This window comes from Stegodyphus dumicola, chromosome X2 (assembly GCF_044657685.1).
Source record: "Stegodyphus dumicola isolate Sdum_Otavi_A_Nest chromosome X2, ASM4465768v1".
NCBI classification, from domain to species: domain Eukaryota; kingdom Metazoa; phylum Arthropoda; class Arachnida; order Araneae; family Eresidae; genus Stegodyphus; species Stegodyphus dumicola.
In genome coordinates this window covers 97,215,557-97,238,438 of record NC_140781.1, presented here as the reverse complement: position 1 = coordinate 97,238,438, position 22,882 = coordinate 97,215,557, and the positions used below count along the sequence as shown (strand labels likewise).

The 22,882-nt window shown below is 32.3% G+C and overlaps 1 protein-coding gene across 2 annotated transcripts in view; it reads left to right on the top strand.

Annotated features, from left to right (window-relative positions):
• LOC118205558 (splicing factor Cactin-like) overlaps positions 1-22,882 on the top strand; it is a 117,761-nt gene that overhangs the window by 79,592 nt on the left and 15,287 nt on the right. For both annotated transcript variants that reach the window (XM_085809966.1, XM_085809967.1), the window contains exons 10-15: positions 9,521-9,658; positions 10,077-10,186; positions 12,235-12,500; positions 12,584-12,761; positions 12,971-13,132; positions 13,214-13,297. In XM_085809966.1, the coding sequence (XP_085666092.1) occupies positions 9,521-9,658; positions 10,077-10,186; positions 12,235-12,500; positions 12,584-12,761; positions 12,971-13,132; positions 13,214-13,297 (938 nt within the window). The remainder of the gene's footprint in view (positions 1-9,520; positions 9,659-10,076; positions 10,187-12,234; positions 12,501-12,583; positions 12,762-12,970; positions 13,133-13,213; positions 13,298-22,882) is intronic.

Here is a 22,882-nt window from a genome sequence, read left to right as displayed (position 1 = left end):
TGTTGAAGAAAGAAACTGAATACACAAAGGAAATTATTCTTCAAAGATATATGCAGTTATTATTATGCAAATTACCCAATTGTTTATGATTTCAACCTTTACCAAAATTCCCACTTCTTTTTCCTCATAGGATAGAGTTATTGAGCCAGATTAAATTAAAATTAAATTGTATAATCTTTGATCTGTAGTCCACATTATTAGTTTGAATTTGACTGTTCTTGTTTAATTACATCACTGTGAGCTTTAATTGATTTCGTTAGCATCAGAACATGCCTTTATGTTCTAAGCTCTTTTTAAATAAGAGGCTTATTTAAACATGTCTGATATTGTAGTTAATTTCAGACATAGCGATAATATGCTTCATGCCTGTCAGGAGTTTCAGACTATTTTAACTTTTACCAGATCAATTAAACCCTTATAGGTACATTGTGGAAAGGTTGACAAGTTACGAGATAAAGACTCAGAAACTAGCGAGAGCATTGATTTACATATTGAGACAAATCTCTAATTGTTAAAAAAGATTATCAAAGAGAAGGAAATCAATATAAACTAGCCAAAATGTCTGGGAAGGCTTCAAATTAAAATGACAGATAAATATTTTGTTGACTGTTGTTGTTATGAAACATAAATGTTCTGTAGCTTTTAATGCATAATTATCTTAATATCGTTTAAGAATCTGTGTCATAAATTAGATATACTTTAAACTGTGAAATTTTATTAGATTTTGATTTTAATAGGGCTTTTTTTAACAAATATTGTTAAAAAATAAAATTTAATAGTGGTCATGTAAATCCATAATGACTAAGGTTACCTAATTACCTAATTTAATTATTTATGTCTAACTGCTTACCCTTAAAAATCATCTCTACATATTAAAGTGAGTTATTGCGTTTCATTAATCCTCACTGTAGTCACAAGATAAATTATAAAAATGTAAAAATTCAAGTAAAACATATTTTATGCATCTACTTAAAATAATACAAAACAACTTATCACCTCTGGTGCTTTAATCGCTTATCGGAACCTTAAAGTATATTAACTGGGTTACAACCCCTGGAACTGTACATGAAACTATGACACTTAACTGCATCAAACAGAACAGGACTAACTTTGAACACTTGCCAACCTTGCCTACATCAGGCCTTTCAGGTTTGTTCGAATCAGCAGGTCTCTCTCTAAACAAGCAGCAGCGGTGACAACATTCAGTCTTTTGGTTATGAATCATGCTGATTATGATCTTACTTCTCAATTTAACCTATGCTGTTTGACATAAAATCTACCTGATTATTTACTAAACCTCTAGACTGGCCAAGTATGTGACAAAATGAGACATAACAAAAATCAACATAAAACTAACTTTTAGTAAAACATAAATGTCACTTATCTTCTTTCAAATATGACCAACAATTATAACAATAATAATAATATTTAATGCTACTTGATAAATTGCATAAAGTTAATTTTATTCTCAAACTTATTAACAATTATGTTAATTAATTCATGTTTAGCAATAATGCATGCTACTTGGGGATCTATTTTATTTTTAGGATGGTATTGTAAAAGGGAAATTCAGGCATAGATAATATCTTCAATTGAATTTATTCAGTTCCCATTTGCTCATAGGTCCTTAATGTTTTTCATTAATGGTCCTTAAAAGTCCTTAACTTCTGTGTGCAGAAATGTGTACGAACCCTGTGAGCCAGCTTAGATTAAAATTAAACTGTGTAGTTTTTGACTACTAGTCCACATTTTAAGTGTGAATTAAACTGTTCCTGTTTAATTGGATCACCATAAGCTCAAATAAAACCTCATAGGACGTAGTCAAGCGATTGACAAGTTAGAAGATAAAACACACAGAAACTAGTGGGAATATTGGTTTGTATATTGAAACAAATTTCTAATTGTTAGAAATGATGCTTAAAGAGAAGGAAATTGATGTAAATTAGCCAGGATGTATGGAAAGGCTTCAAATTAGAAAGATGCAGAAGTATTTTGTTCAGTATTGTTGCTACAAAAATGAATGCTTTGTAGCTTTTAATGTGTAGTTATCTTAATATTGTTTAAGAATCAATGTTATAAATTACATGCATTTTAAACTGCGACATGTTAATATATTGCGATTTTAATAGTGCTTTTTTTAACAAATATTAAAAAAAAAAAACAAACACACACACACATTTAATAGTGGCCATGTAAATGTATAAAACTAATTGGTCACCCTTAAAAGTTATCTCTGCATATTAAAGTGAGTTATTGCCTTTCATTAATCTTTACCGTGGTGACAAGATACTGCACAAAAATGTAAAAATTAATTCTTTACATATAGTGAAATTTAAAATAATACAAAACAACTTGCACCTCTGATGCTTTAGTGGCTTATTGAAACCTTAAAATATATTAACTAGGTTACAACCTCAGGAATGCTACACAAAAATATGACACTAGCTGTTTCAGGTAGGCAGAGCACAACTAACTTTCAAAACTTGCCACCCATGCTTACATCAGGCTTTCAGGTTTGTTCCGATCCGCAGGCCTCTCCGTAGGCAAAGTCTTCTGTAAAGAATCATGCTGATTATGATTTACTTCCCATTTTAACCTATGCCGTTTGACATAAAAAATCTACATGCTATTTACTAAACCTCTAAACTGAGCAAGTACATGACAAAATGAGACATAAAAGAAAGTCAACAGAAAGCAAACTGTTAGTAAAACATATATAGAATGTGACTTATCTTCTTTCAAATATGTCCAACTATTATAAGTGTAAAATATTTAATGCTACTTGATAAATTTTATAAAGTTAATTATATTCTCAAATTTGGTTTATAATTAAGTTTATTTATGTTTAATAATAATGCATTCTACTTGTGGATCTATTTTATTCTTAGGATGGTATCACAAAAGTTCAGGCATAGCTAATATTTTTTAATTAAATTTATTCAGTTCCCATTGTTTATGGGTCCTTAATTTTTTTCATTAATGGTCTTTAAAAGTACTTAATTTCCATGTGCAGAAATATGTACTAATCCTGGATTGCTCACAGAGGATTTTTTTTTTTTAATCAAGGGTATCCCTCCTTTTTTTCAGTTGACCCCCCTTTTCTGGTCCACCTATTTTACAGATGACTTTCCATTCACCAGGAAAGGTTTTTTACGATGCATATAACTTACATGTGTGGGTGGTGAAAAGCAGTATACTGCACAAACATGTGCAGCACAATAGTTTGTTAGTGGTGTTTGGTTTGGCATTGTGGTGAACCAATTCATACATCATATCTCTTGCCTGTTCATTTGAACAGATATTCTCATACTTTTTTTGGGGGGGGGGAGTCTTTGCTGAACTGTTGAATGATAACCATCACTGCATCATGATATGTAGTTCCAGCTTGATTGGGTGTGTCAGCCCATTTCATTCGTAATGTTCAAAAATTTGTACAAAAGTAGAGTGGGCACTGTCATCCTGTTAACCGGCCTGTGCAGTTGCTGGATTTTAGCCTGTTTGGAATATTTTTCTTGGATCACCATGAGAGATTTGTTATACGATGTACCCATGGATGGTGAGGAGGATCTTGTTGCACACATCTGCAGAGCTGCTGCATTCATTCAAGAAATGCTAGGAATATTTCAAAGCCTCCATTGATTCTGTATGATGGTTGAAACTTCAAACATCTTCTGTTACCTCTCTTAACCATTTCCGGATGGGTGTTCCATATAAGCATCCCTTACACATGTCCCTTACAGCCGGGCATCCCACTAACACATCACTGGAGAATGTGTGTAAGGGACAGGTGATGCATATATACATTTTAAGCTGAGACATTTTTTAAAGACCAGTAGATGACATCAGGGTTCATAGCGGTCCTTACAAGTGCTTATAAGTCCTTATATTTGAAAATAAAATATAAAGGCCTTTATAGGTGCTTACTTTTTCTCTAAAGCACTTATTTTTTGTTTTTAGTGCTTTTTATTAAACGAATGCACATTCCCCCCCTCCCCGTACCAAAGCTGAAACTAAACTTTTCTTCCTTATCTGGAACGTCAGATGGTGAATCATACTCCAGGAAATAGCTGTTAGCATCTTTCTCCTCATTCATAACATTTGGAACACTCTAGTACAAACAGGTACATGTCGTTCTATTGGTCAAAGAATAGCGAAAGCAGTAGAAAATTCCGATACATTCCGCATTCTTTTCCTCCCACCCAAGGACTACACATGTTTGAATTTCTATCAAGATTTTAATAATTTGCATTCTCATTCAGCGTGATCAGTTCATATTTACATTTATTATGAGCATATGTGTGAATATTTATACAGTCAAAAGTCGTTAATCCGGACTCGTCGGGACTTCGGCGATTCCGGATTATCGATTTTTCCGGATTATAGATCATCAGTTTAAATCTCGTAAGATGGCATGCAGAAATTCTAAAATTAAAAATATGAAACCGTAATTTATGAAATAAAGAACAATTATGATCTAAAGGGTATCAAAATTTACAAAAAAAAAAAAAAAAAAAAAAAAAAAAAGCTTAATATTTATTTGTTTACTTTATTAAACATTTCTTTTAATGTAAGTTGCTTCGCTTTATGTGATAATACTTTCTCTTTAATTCTATAAACAGACATAATTTCTTGTTCAGTTACAAAGTTTCGCTGTTCAAGTCCCGTTAATTGCTGTGCCGAGAATACCGACTAACTTGTCAATCGAAATTTTTTCGTTTTCACTAACCTCTCTGTCACATTCTTCATGTCTTTATCCATTTTTTGCAGCAATTGTACTTTTGTTTGATGAACATCGAAACATACTTTCGTTTTGTACGATCCTTTGGGAGCTTCAGAATCGGAAATTCTATTTGACATAATCGAAAGTTCAAGTTTACTTTTATAGTATTGCTCTTACAGCCTGCAAAAAATAATAAGCCGGATCAAATTCGAAAATTAAGGAGCAACGCAATCATCAAAATTAACTGAAATCGATAATTAGATAATTTTAGCTTATACCGTCCATTATACATAAAACGCGCACGCGAAAACGTATTCTGCGCTTGCGCACACTCAATATGCGCAGTCGTAAAAGGTCTTGCGTGCACGCGTAAACGCCTATGCGCATGTGTCAACGTGGCACATGTGCAGAAAGTTTTTAGCTTTGAGGTCCGAATTATAAGTGTCCGAATTAACGACTTTTGACTGTAATTAATATATTTGCAGCAACTGCTGAAGTATAGATAAACTTCAAAAATGGGTGTGTTTTAACACAGATTAGCTTTCTAAGGAATAATATTTGGACTGGCTTAAATAAAATCAAAGTAATCGAATAGTCATAATAATTAAATTTTTTTTACCAATGCATTATACCGCACGGAAATTGGAGGGGGGGCTCCTCCCCATTCCCCGCAAAATCTCGAATATTGAAGCCATTACAGTTCACAGCAAAACAAGCAACAGACTTTTTTTTGACACTTTCCAATCAGAATTGAATAGGACTAAAAGTTCTGTGGTCTACCAACCCAAGCGATTCTATTCTGGAAATTTAATGCAGTCTGTTCAAAATTCGTGTGAAAAACACTGCATATTAGTAAGTCTCTTTTTTTCCCTTTATTTAGTTATTTATTCTCTGAATGCCGGCAGCTATTGATTCCGATTGCATAATATCACGTGCGGAGGAATTAAGGCACACGTATTGCGCAATAGCGTGTGCCATATTTTGTGGAGGTAATTAAATTTGATGTTCAGTCTGAAAAGTATTATCACATAAAACGAAGCAACTTAAACAACTTACATTGAAAGAAATGTTTAATAAAGTAAACAAATAAATATTAAGCTTTTTTTTTTTTTTTGTTGTAAATTTTGATACCCTTTAGATTATAACTGTTCTTTATTTCATAAATTACGGTTTCATATTTTTAATTTTAGAATTTCTGCATGCCATCTTACGAGATTTAAACTGATGATCTATAATCTGGAAAAATCGATAATCCGGAATCGCCGAAGTCCCGACGAGTCCGGATTAACGACTTTTGACTGTATAAGATGATTTTTTTAGCTCTGAGGCATCTTTTAAATCGAATATCTGAGTTATTTTATAATTTATGCTCTATTTGGTTCATTTCAAATTAGAGTACCTTTTATTTTTAATGGTGAAATACGTTAATTATTGGTGTTAATTTCCATGTACTTAACTTGCTATAAATATTTCTGAAAGCAAATAATAAAAAGGGATTTTTTAAAATATTATTTAAAATTTGTAACTGGGTTATTATAAAATGTAAGGAAATCATTCTTTTAGTACTCAAATTTTTTTCTCTTAATTTCAACAATACATATTGGAAAAACTCATCTTTACTACTTCTTAAGTACACGTATAATGGAATTTGCTTTACGATACTTTTTAACAGAATGCTTTCCAGTACGAAAAATTCTTGCTTAAATAGTTTTATAAATGCATTTGTCAACAGAATTTAAATTTATGTTATAAGGTGTTTCTCCCGCCTTCGTGCTTTAGTGGCCAGCACACTCAAAACGAATTTGAGAGGTCCATGGTTCGAGTCCTGGTGAGGGTATTGGTCATTTTTCATATCTCCTGCTTCAAAATTGCCTAATGTGTGTACAGTGGCATCTGAACTAAAACGTGGTGAATGATTCTTCATTACCAGTATTTGGTGATTGGGTCCCCTAAAACCCCAGTCGCCCTTTAAAAGGGGGATTATATAAGGTATGCCTCCCACCTTCTTGGCATGCCTCCATGGTGTAGTCATCAGCACACTCGATGCAAATTCAAGAGATCCGTAGTTAGAGTCCCGACGAGGGTATTGCCCATTTTTCATATCTCTTGCTTTGAAATAACCTAATGTCTCTACAATGTTTACAATTAAATGTTAATGTTATTATATATTTAGATAATATTTATCTTAATGTTATTATATATTTAGATAATATTTATAATCATTTAAAAATTTAGGTATCTTTAATAACTAGATTTCTTCACAGTAACTTTCACAGGTGTTTAAGAATGAATAAATCCTTCATTTCCAACTACATTCATAAATAATTTAATAAATATTTACGTATTTTGTTAAAGGCCAGAACATGCATTTTGCAAGCACATGCATAAATATCCATATGAATTTCATATTTTTCATTTTTGACGTGTGCAGATCTTTTAATTTCTGTACATTCACTATGTTTTTGAGTAAAGTAATTTAAAATAATTTAGCATATACCAGAATTTTGTACATAAAATATATATATAAATATAATGTGAATGAAAATTACATGCATTATCTTTAATACCCATGCAAAGTTCAATTTTTCTTCAAAAATCCTTCATGATGGCATTTCTCCCTTTAGGCAGACAGCCCTTGCATGTCTTATTTAATAAAACCGTAACCTGACCTATGTGCGTAATTACGAATATTTTAACAAGCAAAATTTTGTATTTACATTTAGCCATCAAGTTTCAAACTTTTGACTTAAAACACGTTTTAGAATACGTTCATTATCAATTTCAAATTTTCTAGTAAATATATTTTGGCACCTAATTTAATAGTTCTGTGATAGTATAATATATAATAACTATCCATTTCACATTTAAACATTAACATCATTGTCATCAGATCACAATTTTGATTGCATTACTCTGCATAATATTGCTTCATTTTTTAAAAGTTAAAACAGCTAATTGATCTAAATTAACAAATACTTGAAATTTTCATACTGCAAGGTATATTGATATATCGATTAATAACATTGATGATGCTTTTTTCATTTTACAATAATATATAGATGGCAAAAATGTATTTTTTTAAAAATATTTTGGTGTTTGGAACATAAAATAAATGTAGCAAATCCTCTATCAAGTGTATCGAAAGACTTATACAATTTTAAAGGTACTAAAAGGTATTTTTATTCTTTACACATAACATTTTTGCTAAACTCTACATTTTTGTAGTTCAACAGCTTAGAATTTTACAAAATAAATTCATAATCAAAGTTATCAAAAAATAACTGAGATGTGATTTTTGCGTAAATGTCACTAAACTCTAATATCCACCCAACAATGAATGTTTCTTTTATTGCGTAAGTGTCCCACTTTTCGATTTTTATGGAACTGTTGTGTGTGGAAATAATATCGAAGTACTGTCAAGGAAGCTCTGCATGTAAACAAAAAACACTGCATCTAAGCCTGGGAGCACTGCTTCGGTCATAGTGTAAGGTTGGCCCTTCCTTTTATTCTTACCTCCATGGTCAGAAAAAGTATGTAATTTTCTTGCTTTGTTGAAAATTTATGGGAAAATTATAATACAAATGACTGAAAAATTCACCTTTTGTAATCACTTAGTAAGCAGCAGTTCAAGACACTTGAAAGCACTTCTGCAGATATGCATAACGGCATAAACTTGCAAATGGCTACGTTTAATGATTTATATAATATACCAGTATTAAATTGGAAAAGATCTTTTTATGTAGTTTTCTAATAACTTTCAATTAAAAAAAGTTACAAAATTTGATGACATCTTAATTTAAATGATTTTTTTGTGCTCTTCTATGAATATTTTTAGCATGATAGAATGTTTTCTTTTATATTTTATGATATCCAGGAAAAATACTGTGAGGGAAAAGTTGTTATATGACTTAAAAGTTTTGTATAGGGTAACTTAGAACCAAATTTTACTTTTAATTTAGCTGCATTGTCCTTTTAGAATTAACTCATATGTAAGATTTTTAGCTGTTTTCATAGAGCAGTCATGCTGAGGTTGTTGCTAATGTATTGTATTTTATGTGTTACTTTTTGTCTTTTTTAAGGTATGCTACCATAGATTATAAAGATCTTGAAATAAATTCATTGTATTTGTACTAATTACTTTTGTATGCATGAATTATATTTGTACTAGTTGCTTTTGTATGCATATAATGAATGACTGTATTAGTGTGATAAGAAATATCTCCATAAACATGTATGCTCATACTTGGTTAGAAAATAAATCTTAAATTTTTTCGGTTAATCTTTGGATTATGGTTACTTATGGATTTTTTGGCAAAAATTTGGCGACCAACCCTGCTACAGCAACCTGTTAGTTTTTGTTCGGATGCCATTTTGTTCTCGTGACGTAAAGGCATTTTTTTTTTAACTCAACATTTTTTTCCAACAATCTGCTAGCCAAATTACACTTATGCTAGAACTTTTATGGAACAAAAGTGCTTAATCATGACGAAGATTAGGTGCAAAATTGGGAGAAAGTGCAGAATCGCCCACTGCTTGCCGCGTTTTTAAGAATTGTACATACACGGTATCATCCATGTACACGTCAACCTATTTTCACTTAAAAAAAAATCCCAGAATTGCACAAAAAATGGCATTGGGCACACTCTTGACTTTATCCATGTACACTGCTAAAGTCCTAGCTAGTAACCTTTATTGCCTTACCAAAATGTTGTCAAACTACCTGTTACCACATTCCAAAGATTAGCCATTTTTTCTTTTATGTTGTTTAAGTGTATAATAAATTTATATTCCCTTGCACAGAGAGAAGAGATAGTATTAATGCTGCTGTTAGTCCAGAAATTATTTCAATTTTTAAAGGAAAAACACCGAAACAGTTGCAAGCTATGTACAGACAAATTGAGAAAAAAATCTCCAAAAGTGAAGATGGAGTTGATATAAGTGAGAACTTTTTATTTTAATTTACATTTTTCTCAAAGAAGTCTAATAATAATATTTAATTTTCATGAAGCTTTTAAATGTCTTAAAATTTTAACCATTTTTCTTTTGTTAAAATGCTTAGATAAGCTTCTGATGCTAAGTAAAGAAAGATCACTTAAATCATCATATTAATATCTTGTTAAGAAGGAAATTATATTGTTATTATTTCATATCCAAAACTAAGGTTAACATAAAAAATACTAAAGGATGAGCATGTATTAAAATAGTATAAGCATGAAAATTAAAAAAAAAAAAAAAATTCTACTCAGCATATGCATTCAGTCAACACCCTTGCATAAGTAAATGGAGTCTCTATAACTTTTTTTTAAAGTTTGTGGTTAAAAACCTATTTGAAGTCTTGAATATTTAAATATTGCAGGTTATTGGGAAACGTTACTTTCCAGACTGAATGCTTATATGGCCAGAGCTAGACTGCGTGAAAGACATGAAGAAAACTTACGTCATAAGTTGTATAAATTAAAGAAAGAAGTATGTGTTTGCTTTTAAATATTTTAATTCTGATTAAAAATTTTTTATATGTTATCAGTATTAATGTATTACATTGTAAATAGAGCTACCTGTTACCTACTAAGGTTATGTGTATGAAACATTTTAAATGATTGCATGACAAATGAATATTTTGAAATCATTAATTTAGCAGCTGTAGAATTATCAAATCTATTTTGCACCTCGTTTCTAAAATTTTGTTTTATTCCCTTTTTATTGTGCAAAAATAAAATTAAAAAAAAAATATTTTAATGTTTTCATTTAAATGTTTTCATTTAAATGTTTCATTTCTCTTTTATTAATGATATTTTATCAGTTCACATAACTTCTGGCAGAATTAAGGGATGCACATGTAATCTTTTCTTACATTATTTCCAAATTTCTTTTGAAATAATTTCACTTTTGTAATAGGTAGCATCTGTGTAGAAGATTGCCAGTCTCCAAGTATTGTATTGAAAAAAAGGTCAGAGGCTGTTATGTGTATAAATTTGAGAAAAACTGCAAAGTGTTAACATGGTCATGTGCAGTGGTTACTTTGAAATCAAACTGTTATTAAAAATAGAGCAGGAAACAGTTTTAATTATATATTAACCCTCTGAGTAACATGGTCATGTGCAGTGGTTACTTTGAAATCAAACTGTTATTAAAAATAGAGCAGGAAACAGTTTTAATTATATATTAACCCTCTGAGTAACCTGATTTTTTTTATCTGTCATGAAGACCTGTATTTAAAGAGCGTTTATTAGCTAAATTTTTATATTTACCTATTTTAGTCTCTATTTTCATGAACTAACATTAAGATGACATTTATGTCATTAATGAAAGTAAGAAAGCAAAATATCTTAAAGAGTAAGTTAGTATGTATCAAGTAACAAAAAATCTCGTGATCGAATAAAACCTGCTTGTTATTTTCTTAGTTATATCGATGTGGAGTTAATGTACGGAAGCTTTGAAATTTCATTCATGTCAGGTCAGCATATGTTTCTTTTAGATTTCTTGAAGAAATTGTTGTAGTTGTTATTCACATACTCTTAGAAGAGTTTGCTTAGCTTGTCTGCTACTGACATGAAAAAGATCCATCTTCCATAGACCAGTAGTCTGTTTTCACAGTAACACCCAAAACTGATTCCAATAAGACAATTCAGTGTTGTTTAATTGAAAATATTTTATAATTTAAACAAGCTAGAACCTGAGACATGTCAGAAATAGCTCTTTATAGATGCTATAGAGTTATAACTTTTTATATGCCATTACTTATTATGAGTGCAGATGCTATAAAGTTCACCAAAAAATTATAAAGGGACTATGCCTTTACTTTGTCATGCAAATGACTTCTCGGTCTGTGTGAGAAAACTACTATATGCTCTTATAGGAACTAGTCAGGAGTGAATGTGTTAATGATTAGACTGTTGTAGATATAGTGCAGTATCAAGCCCTCTACTAATATCTTGCACATGAAAGGAAATTCTATTTTAGCTTAGATTGTGACCCATCTGTATATATTGAAACATTCATTGTATGTGGGCATAGGAATATTGTTTGTATATGTTCCCACTTAAATTACATTTGTCTGAATTACTTTTTCAATGATAGCATGGTGGCTGGAAAACTTGGGTTTTAAAATTGTCTCAATTATAGAACTGTGGAAATGCCATAATTTCTTACCACATATCAAACTCACAGGCAAAGTAATGGAGTGCATGATGGCATTAAATTAAAAGTCCTCATCTCATTTTAATGTAATAAATATCATTGTTAATCTAGAAAATTTAAATGTCCTCATATTTAATATTTCACATCTAAATGGCTTATTTAATCTTATTTACAGCATGGTGAAAAGTTATATTTGTGAATAAGACATCAAATTATAATTTATGGTCATTCATATTGCAGGGCAAAACTAAGTTTTATTTCCTCTTTCATTGTAAATAAGCCTATAGAGCTGTTGTATTAAATTCTTCTGCTTATATGTGTTAATTAATGTTGTTCTATTTGTGATATTTTATTTTGGATAAAACATTTTTATATAGCAAGGAGTTGAACCACAAGCACCTCTTTTTCCATGTGTTGCTCAAGTAAAATCAATTTCTGAAAAACCAGAAGCATGTTCATCCACACAGAATGAAAATTCTTGTTCAGTGTCCCCAGTTTCAGATCAGCAAGCATCTACTTTTGATGTAAAATCTGAGAAATTGCAAGAATCTTCAAATCTCACTCCTAATGATTCTTCTTGTGTACTTAGTTCTGATGATACAGAAAAAAGTACAAGACATACAAGGGAGGATAGTGGAAAAGAGTTAGTAATAATTTTTTCTCTTTTTCATATAAATTATAAATACTGTAATTTTTTCATATTTTAAAATTTACCTCTTGCTTTAGGCCTGAGCATCCTGTTACACAAGTTGAAGAAGTATATGATTCTGGAAGGTATAGTCCCATTTTAATTTCCTTTCATAAATTGGAGCCTAGTATATTAATCACTGATCCTTATGATGATTTCAAGAGATTAGAGTTCATGCGAAAGCATCATACAAAATTGGGTGATCAATCAAATGAGGTATTATTTATTTTCATATTTCCACAGCTTCTTACAAAGTGTTCTATTATTAAATTCAGAATTTCATGTCTAGGAGTTTTTCAAATTACTTGATTTATATGTTTTACATTCATTTTGATGCTTAATTTTAGCAGTTTTTAACTAGTTAGCTGCATGTATTTTGTATCAATTTAATGTAAATGTAATTATTAAGGCTGTTTATAATTTAGGATATACTGACAGCTGAGGAGAAGGCATTTGATAAGATAGCCAGGAAAGGAATGGATGCTGATGAAGCCTCATTCAGTGTGGAATATTCTGTGGATCGGAGTTACTTGTGGGGTGATAAATATCGGCCACGAAAGCCAAGGTACTTCAATCGTGTACATACCGTAAGTATAATTTCATTTATTCTTGATGTTCTGGTTGTTATTTAGCTGATGAATTCTTATTTTTTTCTCTTTTTATTTAAGGGCTTTGAGTGGAATAAGTATAATCAAACTCACTACGATATGGATAACCCTCCACCAAAGATAGTCCAAGGTTACAAATTTAACGTAAGTTATTTTTTGTGTTTAGTAATAAAATATTGTTACATATATTTTTATGTATTGAAATAATGAAAACTCTTGATTATGTTTAACTGGGCAAACATGTTTAAGCAGTCATTCTTAATTGATATAAAATTCTGTGATAAGGCCTGCCATTGGCCAAAGGCTTAAAACCAAAAGCAGTGACAGTTAGTACTGGGTTCCTTTCCTCGTTGCTGAATGGGCTGGATGATTAAAGTTTAATATAGAGTTAGCAGGTACAGTGCTAGATATCTTACATGTCTTGGGCAGAGCATGCTATAGATGACTTTACTTTCCCCCTTTATTTTTGCAAAATGAAAAAAGTAGATTTATGATTTTTCATATGTACCATCAGTGCAAGCTAATTTCGTGTAGGAAATCCTCTGTGGATGCCTCTGTTCTTTGACAGGCAGTAGGCATTCTGTTACACAGTACATTTGAATTTATGCACAGAGTATCTGAAAAATACTTTTATGGCTTTTTTATATTCAGTAAAGAAATTAAGTTTTTTAATGCAGTAAATACTAGATGGTAACAGAGTAGTGACATTTACATTCTCATTTCAGAATGGCTTTATGCAGGAAATTGTGCTAGTTGTAATGTGGTTTTTTTCAAAGTTAAACATGTGCCACAGGTGCAGTGTGACCTTCATAACTGTACATATAGTCGAAATCCATCTACAAGACAGAGTTTATGAATGGTTAAAAGATTTATGAAAGTAGCATTTTGACAAAACCAAAATCTAGTTGCCTTAGAATAAGCTCAAATGATGATTAATGAGGCTTTACATCTTAGTCCTTGCAAACTGATTACTGGGCAAATCCGTCAGTTGCAAATACACTGATGAACTGTGCATGGTGTAGTGCATAAAAAATTGTGACTTTCTATATAAACTTCAAAGCAGTTGAAGCCTGATGATGAGCTGCAAAGTCAAACATTTGCAGAAAGAATGTTAATGAAAAATTTTCTGGAAGTGTTTTCAGATGACGCAACTTTTCACTTATTGGGGATTGTTAATACAAGGGCTGTGTGAAAAGTTTCCAACATTGATATATAGATGGCAGCTCAAATCGCCCGAAGTGGGGGGGGGGAAATCGTTTGGGCATCACCCGATAACTACCAATCAAAATTTTATATATTTTGAATGGGAATTTTTTGTTTGGCAGGTACTTTTTTTTGAGTTGATGTGACTGTTTCGCCAAAAAATGGAGAAAATCGAGTATCATGCTGTCATTAGATACTTGTTTTTGAAAGGTAATATGCCTACTCAGATTAAAGAGGAATTAGACCCAGTGTGTCGAGACTGTGTACCATCATTTACCACTGTGAAATTTTGGGCAGCTGAATGTAAACGGGGCCGTACCAGCTTGGGTGACGATGAACTTTCAGGATGGCAAAAAACTGCAGCCACTGATGAAAAATCGCTAAAATCAGGGTTTGTACGGTTCTTAAGAGTCCTTAAAAGTCCTTACATTTTTTGAAATCGATTTTTGGTCCTTAAAAGTCCTTAATTTTAATCATCTGAAATTTTTCTCTGTTTTTACGACTGCCGTTTTGAGTGTGAATTAGCATTTTCGAGGAATGTTTTTGGCAATTCAGTGACGTATATGGATGTTTTTTGAATGGGTTCATGGGTTATAATTTGTTTCTATTTCTAATATAAATGATGGGATACTCGAGTTTCTAAGCAAGAAGTGAAACATAAGCATTTCGAAATTAATTTTTTCTAATAAAGAGCTCTTAAACAACTTTTCGCTTTTTGGGTTGTGAATTCTTTAAATAAATGGTTCTAAATTTGACAACTTGTCAACATTTTGGAGATTTTAAGATAAGTTTCTATAGAAAATTTTTAATTCCGAGATCTGAGAATTTTTCGGCGATTTTTTTAAAACATCATAACATTGATAAATTTCATTAAAATAATGGTAATATATTAGAATTATATTTAAAAAATAACATTAAAATAAAACATTTTTATTTTTTGCTGTCATAAAGTTTCATTTTGGCAACTTATTATACAATATTTTAAATCTGAAAAAATAAACTAGGTATATAGTTATAAACCATAATTTATGAAACAGCTCTTAGTAAAAGCAAAATTAGCTATGCAATTAATTAAAATGTCTTCTTTTTAATTTTTTCATAGTAAGCGTTTTTCCCATGTAATTCTCTCAGATTATTCAAAATTCTCAGAATGTGCATCAGTTTTCTCTATAAAATTAACTTTATACATTTTCCCTCCTATTTTTTCCCAAAATATTTCTGGCTTTTTGCAGTTGCAGAAATGGTAGAGATAATTTTTCTTTAGGATTTTAGACATTGCAGCTTGGAAAGTTTTGAAGGCAAGATTTATAGACCTACGATTCTAGAAGATTCGAGAAATATATGACAAAATGAAAAATGTCTCCATGGTATCAACAGATCAACACGTAATGGATGCATTTTACAGAAAGTTTGTGATAAATTTCTTACTTTTTGGAGAACGTCTGGAAGAACAATGGAAACATAATATTTGAATGTTTTACTACTGATACTAGAATCTTTTTTTCTTAACATATTTATCTTCCCTTTATTTTCTCTACTTTTCACTAGACAAAAGCATGGAAAATATCAAAAATGCTTCTAATCTTATCACTTGGGCAGGCATTATAGAAAGAGATTCTTTTATTAATACAGAAATTGAAAACTTACAATTTAAAAGATTCATCTAATGTGTCTAAATGCATCGTACCCAGAGCTAAATTCTGCTTCCAATGCCTGCTCTAAATTCTAAAAGTTTTGCCATTTCTAGATTTTGTTGTTCTGTGTGTCACTAAATTCTAAAAATTCTGCCACACCTGCTCTGTAACCGGCCTTTACGATATATATTTCATATTTCTTCTGAATGTTCATATTACTAAAGAAATAAAATTAGCTGCTTTTTCTGTACATTCTAAATGCATTTAGTGTTTTTTAGAATAACAGAAATCCCTAATTAAATCCAAAAATTCTAAAATTAAAAGGAAACACGTTGAAGAAAGAAACCAAATACATAAAGAAAATTATTCTTCAAAGATATGTGCAGTTATTATTATGTAAATTACCCAATTGTTTATTATTTCAGCCTTTACTATAACTTCCCATTTCTGTTTTCTCGTATGATACAGTTACTGAGCCAGATTAAATTAAAATTAAATTGTATTATCTTTGACCACTAGTCCACATTTTTAGTTTGAATTTGACTGTTCTTGTTTAATTACGTCATCATGAGCTGTAATTGACTTTGTTAGCATCAGAACATGCCTTTATGTTCTAAGTTCTTTGTCTGACATTGTAGTTACTTTCAGATACAGTGATAATTTGCTTCATGTCTATCGGGGGGGGGGGAATTAAACTTTTACCAGATCAAGTAAACCCTCATAGGTACATTGTGGAGAGGTTGACAAGTTAGGAGATAAAGCACACAGAAACTAGCGAGAACATTGGTTTGCATATTAAGACAAATATCTAATTATTGTCAGAAAAGATCGGTAATTATAGAGAAGAAAATCGATATAAACTAGCCAAAATGTTTGGAAAGGCTTGTAGAGGCATTAGGTATTTTTGAAAGCAGGAAAGATAAAAAATTAACAACGGCTTCATCGGGAATCGAACCGCAGACCTCTGGAATACCGCTACCAGTGTGCAAACCACTACACCACGAAGGGTCACCAAGAAGGTGGCAGAAATACCTTATATAATCCCCCTTTTAAATGGCGACTGGGGTTTTTAGGGAATCCAATCGGTAAATCCTTTGTGTGGAGAACCCATCAAGTAACCATCACCCATCAAATAACCATCAACACCATTAAGTAAAACTTATTCTTTGCATCTACTGAGACTTATATAGGAGGGTTGGAACTTTAATAGTGGCAACTATTTATTTACAAAGAATACAAAAGTGATTCATGTCACCATGTTTTACAGTCTTTCAATATAGTCGCCAGCATTGTGTACAACCCGTTTCCAACAATGTAGAAGTCGCAGAATACCTGTAGCAGCACCTGTTTTTGTTGATAGTTTGAATGGACCGGTCTACTGCCGCAAAAATCTCAGGAACAGTTTGAAAGCGAGTGCCATGAAGTGGTTTCTTCATCTTAGGAATTAAGTCATAGTCACAAGGGCTTAGATCTGGGAGTATGGTGCATGTTAAAGCACTTCCCAGCCCCATCGCTTGAACAAATCAGTCACAGCTTGCGCTGCATGCAACCGAGCATTGTCATGCAAAATGAGAGGAGCGTTCAGCAGAAAGTGTCACCGTTTTTTTCTCAAAGCTGGTCGGAGATTGTGCTCCAAAAATGAGCAGTAATGGTCTGCTGTGGCGGAACGGTATGCGTTAGGATGACACCATCACAGTCATACACGAGAATCACCATAACTTTCACATTGCTGGGGTTCTGACGAAATTTCGAACGTCGTGGTGACCCGTGATGACGCCATTCGTTTGATTGGCGTTTCAGTTCTGGCTGGTACGATCGAGCCCAAGTCTCATCCAGCATAATGATACAGTGTAAAAAAGCATCTCCTTCGCACTCATAGCGCTCCAAGTGGGTTCGGGCAGCATCGTATTGTAGCCATTTCTGCATTTCCATCAATTGATGTGGAACCCATCGTGAAGCAATTTTTCTCATGGACAGGCATTCCTTCAGAATGTGCATCACAGTCGTATGCGCTAATCCTGTTTGTCCGGCCAGCTGATGAATCGTTTGGTGGCGATCACTGTCCATTAGTGCGGCTACAGTTTGCACGTCTGCATCGCTGACACTCGGACGACTTGGCCGCAGCATGTCTGCCACGTTTTGGTGTCCTTCATTGAATGCTTTCACCCATCTTGCTATGGTTCTGTAAGGCAATGCAGATTCCCTGCAAGCAACTTGAAGCCATTGATGACACTGTCGTGCTTTACGACCTCTGGCACATTCAATTTTTATCCAACATTGTGTTCTTGTTTTGAAAACATCTTGACAACACTTACTTTAGACCGCGAGCTAATACAAGGATCCGTTTTTCGCGTCACTCCGCATGTGCGTGACGTAGGCAGGATGAGTCTTTTTGCTGAGAGGTAAGGTAGGTATGTAGTTTATGTGTGGTATACGCGATATTCTTTGGTTTTGTGGTGTAGCATTTTTTCAGCTGTGTTGCCACTATTAAAGTTCCAACCCTCGTATAAAACAACTTATCAACTCTGGCACTTTATGGCTTATTGGAACCTTTAAGTATATTAACTGGGTTACAACCCCTGGAACTCTACACAAAGCTATGACATTAACTGCATTAAGCAGAGCTTGACTAACTTTCAACACTTGCCAACTGTGCCTACATCAGGCCTTTCAGGTTTGTTCCAGTCAGCAGGTCTCTCTATAGACAAGCAGCAGAGAGACAACATTCTGTCTTTTGTTATGAATCATGCTGATTATGATCTCACTTCTCATTTTAACCTATGCCGTTTGACATAAAATCTCCCTACTATTTGCTAAACCTCTAGACTGACCAAGTATGTGACAAAAGAAGACATTAAAAAAAAAAAAAAAAAAAAAAGCATAAAGCTAACTATTATTAAAACGTAAATGTCACTTATCTTCTTTTAAATATGCCCGACTATTATAAGTGTAAAATACTTAATGCTACTTGATAAACTGAATGAAATTTATTTTATTCTCAAACTTATTAATAATTATGTTAGTTAATTCTTGTTTAGTAATAATGCATACTACTTAGGGATCTATACAAAAGTGAAATTCAGGCATAGAATAATATTTTTAATTGAATTTATTCAATTTCCATTTGCTCATAGGTCCTTAATTTTTTTTCATTAATGGTCCTGAAAAGTCCTTAAAAGTACTTAATTTCCATGTGCAGAAATGTGTACGAACCCTGTAAAATCCACCAAATTTTGCTGAATGACCGTCAAATCAAAGTTGGAGAGCTAGCAGAGGCTACGCGCATGTCCAAAAAATGTGTTTGCCACATATTGAACCAAGATTTAGCTATGTGCCAGAAGGCAGCATGTTGGGTTTCTCATTTATTCACTTTGGACCAGAAACATAGCCGAATGAGCATTTGCACCATTCTACTGGTGCAGTTCAGGCACATTAAATCAGAGTTTTTTCAACTATTAATTGCTGTAGATGAAACCTGGATTCATCATTACAGCCCAGAAACAAAAACATAGTCAAAACACTGGACTGCAAAGAGAGAATCGGCTCCTTCTGTTAGAAAATCAATGGCAACAGTTTTCTGGAACAGCCATGGGATTGTCTTGATAAATTATCTTGAAGAGGGAAAATACCGGAGCACACCATGCAGTGTTATTTGACAAGTTTGACAAATTGCGGAGAAACAGCCATATTTGCAAAAGAAAAAAAAAAATTGTTTTACCAAGACAATGCTCCACCTCACAGCTCAGCAGTTGCAACGACAAAAATCCATGAATTACAGTTTGAACTGCTGGACCACCTGCCCTATTCGCTGGACCTGGGACCAAGTGACTCTTTATTGTTCCGTAAGCTAAAAGAAGCACTTGGAGGACAACGATTTTTGTCAAATGAGGAGGTTACGAACTTTGTTAATAATTACTTTGCAGAGAATGATTCGGCATATTATTTGGGCAGGTTAAAAGGATGGGAGCATTGTTGGAAGAAATGTGTAGATGTACAAGGAGACTATGTTGAAAAAGGAAGATAATTTTGGAGAAAATATCTTTTTTCTTTGTTAGGTCAGAAACTTCAGACAGCCCTCATAAGCATACTTATGTAATTTGGGGATTTGAAAAGCCTCATGATGTGTAAAAGCAAACAGGAGACACTCCTAAAAGTAAATGCATAGTGTGGTTTACTGCACTTTTAATTTACAAGGCTTTTTTTTTATTTTCTGAATGAAGTGTTTATTTTGCAAATAAGTTTGATAGGCCTGAGATATTCATTTTACACAGACTACTAGAAATTGAGTGTCATTTTCCAGTGGAATGGGCCATCCCCCCCACAGTAGTTTCTAAGTATACAATGTTACATGAAGTTAAAAATGAGATAAAATACAACACACATATAAACATGAATAATAGTAGTTGAGCTTTGCAGGCGACCCACTTGTTTCATTAGCTAGAATTGGAATGTATGGTTTATGTTCATAATTTTCTTTTATTGGTTTCCACAGTGTTGCTGTAGTATGATGGCAATGGGCATATTATTCACTGGGTTCATAGCGGTCCTTACAAGTGCTTATAAGTCCTTATATTAGAAAATAAAATATAATAGCCCTTATAGGTGCTTACTTTTTCCTTAAAGCATTTATTTTTTTTTTGTTTTTAGTGCTTATTTTTTGCTTTTATTGCTTTTTTTTAATGAATGCTCATTTTTTTCCCCGTACCAAAGCCGAAACTAAATAAACAACTTTTCTTCCTTATATGGAACGTCAGATGGTGAATCATACTCCTGGAAATAGCTTTTTGCTCCTTTCTCTACATTAACATAACCTATGGTGCATGCGAGTACAGACAGGTGCATGTCGTTCTATTGGTGAAATAATTGCGAAAGCGGTAGAAATTTCCGGTACATTCCCTGTTCTTTTCCTCCCACTCAATACGTTTGAACTTCTATCAAGATTTTAATAATTTGCATTCTCGTTCCACGTGATCAGTTGATATTTGTGTTTATTATGATTGTTATGCTTATGTTATGAGCATAAGTGTGTATATTTCTAATAATATATTTGCAGTAACTGCTGAAATATAGATAAACTTCAAAAATGGGTAAGTGTGTTTTAACACAGATTAGTTTTTCTAAGGAATAATATTCGGAATGGCATATATAAAGTGAAAGTAATCGAATAATCAAAATAATTTTATTTTTTTTTTTGCCAATGCATCATTATACAATACAGAAGGTAGGGGAGTTCCCCCTTTTCTCCACAAAATCTCTAATATTGAAACCATAACAGTTTACAGCAGAGCAAGCAACGGACTTTTTTTGCATCACTTTCCAATCTGGATTGAATAGGGCTAAAAGTTCTGCGGTCTACCAACCCAAGCGAAGAATGATTCTATTCCAGAAATTTAACACAGTCTGTTCAAAATTAAAATGAAAAACACCCCAGATTGATAAGTCTCTTTCTCAATCAATCTGAATATGAAAGGGATATCGCATGGAGCGCGACGTGTCCTGCTCAAAGATAAATATGCCACATGGACGCATGACGGTGAAAACCGGACGAAGCTAAGAGGTGTTTTCCTTTATTTAGTTTTATTTAGTTATTTGTTCTCTGAATATCGGCAGCTGTTGATTCCAATTGCATATAACGTGTGGAAGAATTAAGGTGCACGTATTGCGCAGTAACATTTGCGATATTTTGCAGAGATAAAAGAGTTTTACTATGCTTGCTAAGTGGATTCTTTTTCAGTTCCATTGAGCTAGTTTTATCTGATTCACATATCGAAATGTCAAAAGCATTATTTAGCTGAAAAATCTAAAGAACAGCTACAATCTACCCCTCTTCCTCTTTTTCCAGTTACACTCGATTATCCGGAATTTTCAGATATTCGGCAATTTCCAGGTATGCCGGTTATTTAAGCTTTTACTGCTACAGGATGACTGCATGGAGCAATTTACCATCTTCTGATTTCAGAAATGTTCCTTTTTTTTTACTTATTTTTACTTAAATTACTTTGCTTGCAATATCTGTTAAGGAAAAACTGTTATACAATGAAAATTTAGAAAATGTTCAGAATTTTGATTTAGAAAAATATATTGAAACCGTTACATTCATTACATAAGTTAAATTATTTAAATATTAATATGAGTGGAAAAATAAATTGTATTTATTTTTAGGTGCCAGGCGAATATAATAAATATAACTTATTATTTATTTTCTTTATATTGAACTGAAATTTTATCATTAAATCTTGCAATATAATTTAGTTCTGCATAGTTTCCCCCCCTCATTGTAAACTAATTCTGTGTATTGAACTGTTATTTAAAATTTAAAAAAAAATGTAATTGTTTCCCATGGTTGAGTAATGCTCATTCTCTCTTAATAAGTACTGAATTTCTCTTAGTTTAATTTACAAGCCTAGTTTTTCTTTCAAAGTCATACAGCTGTGTATAATGTAATTAGAAAGGTGCTTATTTTTTTCCTTAAAATATGCTTGAAAAGTACTTATAGGTGCTTATTTTTTTAACTAAAATGTGGCTACTAACCCTGATTGAATATGCTCTTCCCAACCAGTAATCTGGGAATTTTTCATCCAGAACAAACTTAAAAATTAATTGGCACATGTGGCTAAAATGAATTAAAATTGAGATTAAAAAAGCTACTCTTCTATTATGGTTATTGACTGGAGTATTTTATCTCATTTCTAACTTCATTTTAACTGTGTGTGCTGGTTAATTTTTAAATGTGTTCTAGATGAAAACTTCCCGAGTTACTGGTTTGGAAGAGCATGTTCAGTACTATGGCCATGTAGATGTCTAGATAGCATTCCATTGGATATATTTTCTTGGAGGTACATGAAAAACATTATTTATCAGTTCACAATTTCTAATATTTGCAAACTAAAAA